Source organism: Condylura cristata, unplaced genomic scaffold (assembly GCF_000260355.1).
Source record: "Condylura cristata isolate star-nosed mole 26May11 unplaced genomic scaffold, ConCri1.0 scaffold00012, whole genome shotgun sequence".
Lineage (NCBI taxonomy): Eukaryota > Metazoa > Chordata > Mammalia > Eulipotyphla > Talpidae > Condylura > Condylura cristata.
Window position 1 is genome coordinate 56,292,572 of NW_004567113.1, and position 2,112 is coordinate 56,294,683.

General features: G+C 72.7%; 1 protein-coding gene across 1 annotated transcript in view; it reads left to right on the plus strand.

The window, feature by feature from the left end:
* Positions 1-2,112, plus strand: part of SORCS2 (sortilin-related VPS10 domain containing receptor 2) — a 118,605-nt gene that overhangs the window by 96,145 nt on the left and 20,348 nt on the right. The window contains exons 6-7 of the mRNA XM_012724055.1: positions 338-414; positions 523-596. Of these exons, the coding sequence (XP_012579509.1) occupies positions 338-414; positions 523-596 (151 nt within the window). The remainder of the gene's footprint in view (positions 1-337; positions 415-522; positions 597-2,112) is intronic.

Below are 2,112 nucleotides of genomic sequence, written 5' to 3' on the forward strand. Positions count from 1 at the left end.
CGGGACACACAGGCCCCTGGGCCCTGCAGACCGCCGAGGAGGCGGCTCCCAGGCTGGCCAGGCTGTCCCTGCAGGGACAGCCAGGGTTGGAGCCCGGGCTGAGTTCCGAGGCTGGACGCCAGGTCCCGGCTCTGGGCCCCTCCCAGGGATTTCCTGGTCACTCCAGAGAGCAGGCAGGAGCCCGGCCGCCCAGCAGGCAAGTGCGGAGCCCTTTACACAACAGGCAAGCCCTGACCCCCACGGCCCCTCCCGCCTGTGGGCCTGCCCGCGCCCCACCCCACACAGGACAGCTGGCCCCCCAGGGGCCGGCCTGGCCGGTGTCTCTTGGCCTCCCCAGTGGCCGTCTGGAGCCCCCGCGGGGTGGCCTGTCCCCCGTGTGAGCACGGGGCCCACCCTAGCGGCTCCTCGGCCAGGGTGGGGGGCGGCCTCCTGGGGCGTCCACCCTGGAGGGGCGGCCACCGTCTCCCGGGAGCCCTCCTCGCCGGAGGACCCACCGGCTGTCTCTCTCCTTCCGCCCTGAAGCTCTACGTGTCAACGGACCTGGGGAAGAAGTGGGCACTTCTGCAGGAGCGCGTGACCAAGGACCACGTGTTCTGGTGAGCCCGGCTCTGCCCGCCGCAGGCCTGCCCCGCTGCCTCGCCCGGCCGCCCCCCAGCACGGGACAGGGTCCCCTCGGGCACTGATTCTGCAGGAGGAAGTGGGGGCGTCGGGGGCCGCCCCCAGCCTCAGGCGCCGCGACCCTGAGTGGCTCGGGTCTGACGGTGGCCTCTCTGAGGCTCGTCCCCACGGGAAGAGCAGGGACGCAGGCTGGCCTGGCCGGCACTCAGGAGGCCGCTGGCCCTCCCTCCGCTCCTGCTGGGCTCCGGCCAGCTCAGCGCTCCCGGCAGGCCACCCTCCTGCCCATCCACCGCCCCTGCCCCCAGCCCCGCGGCGGCGGGTTTGGGACCAGAGGGAGGCTCGGACACGGCCCCAGATGACCCGCGCAGACACCAGGCTGGTGCGGCCGAGCCGTCCAGGGGAGGAGGCAAGGGGAAGTGGGGCTTGCCGCTGACCGCTGTCAGCCCCACACCCCGCCCGCACGGCTGGGGACTTGGCGGGGTATCCAGGCGGGGGCTGGCGGCCAGCTCTCCGTCTAGAGAATGACCACTCCAGCCCCCACAGATGCTCACAGGCCACTGGCGACGGTTCAGACTTGTCGTCACCGAGGCAGATCTGGTGACTTCTTCCCCCAGTGCCAGATCGCTCTGTGGCTGACCGTGGGCCGGGGCCACCAGCTGGTCTCTGCCCGACTGCAGGCCGGCCACGCCGGGCCTGCCCGAGCTCCAGCTGCTGCAGCCAGAGGAGGCCTGTCCAGCCAGCCTGTGACCGGGGGGGAGGGGCTGCTGAGCCAGGGACACTGCCACGGCCCCTCCCCTCGAGTCTCAGCTGCCCCCAGGAGACCTGCACCGCCCAGGGTGAACAGTGACCACTGACCCACTGACCGGCCTCCTGGGCAGCCTGGCCTGTGCTTCCAGGCACTTCTGCTTCTGCCTCTCCATGGTCAGCTGGCTGGGGCCGGGCAGCCCTCTCATGGCCAGCGCAGGCTCAAGGGGCGGGAGGAGGCGGACCGAGAGGGGCCCTCCGCAGGCGGCTCTGGCCTGCCACTGCCCGCTGTCCGACACCTGCCGGCCCTGGCTCCCCCATGATGCCCAGCCAGCCCCAGCCCTCCCGGCCAGGCTTGGGGGCCTCAGCAGGCAGAACACGAGTGGGCGCTGTCCCGGGGGGAGCCAGGCTGCTGTCTCCTCCGGCCGCTGGGCGGGGTCTTCCGGTCTCCAGAGCCTGCACCTAGCGTCCAGCCAGACTGGTGTCTGTGCTGGGCGGCTGCAGCTCTGCGAGTGGCCGGCCGGGGCCAGGGAGGGGAGCACGTGGGCAGACAACAAGGCAGGTGGGCCGGACGCAGCGCAGCGGACAGAGGTCTGGCCACTGCGCGGGTGATGCGGTCAGACAAGGCTGGGCGGGCTGGGGGCCGGCCAGGACTCCTGTGACCGGAGCCACTGAACAGAGGGACATGCCCGCGGAGACGGGGCTCCCAGCCTGCTCCCAGCCGGCAGCTCAGGGGCGCAGGCTCTGGGG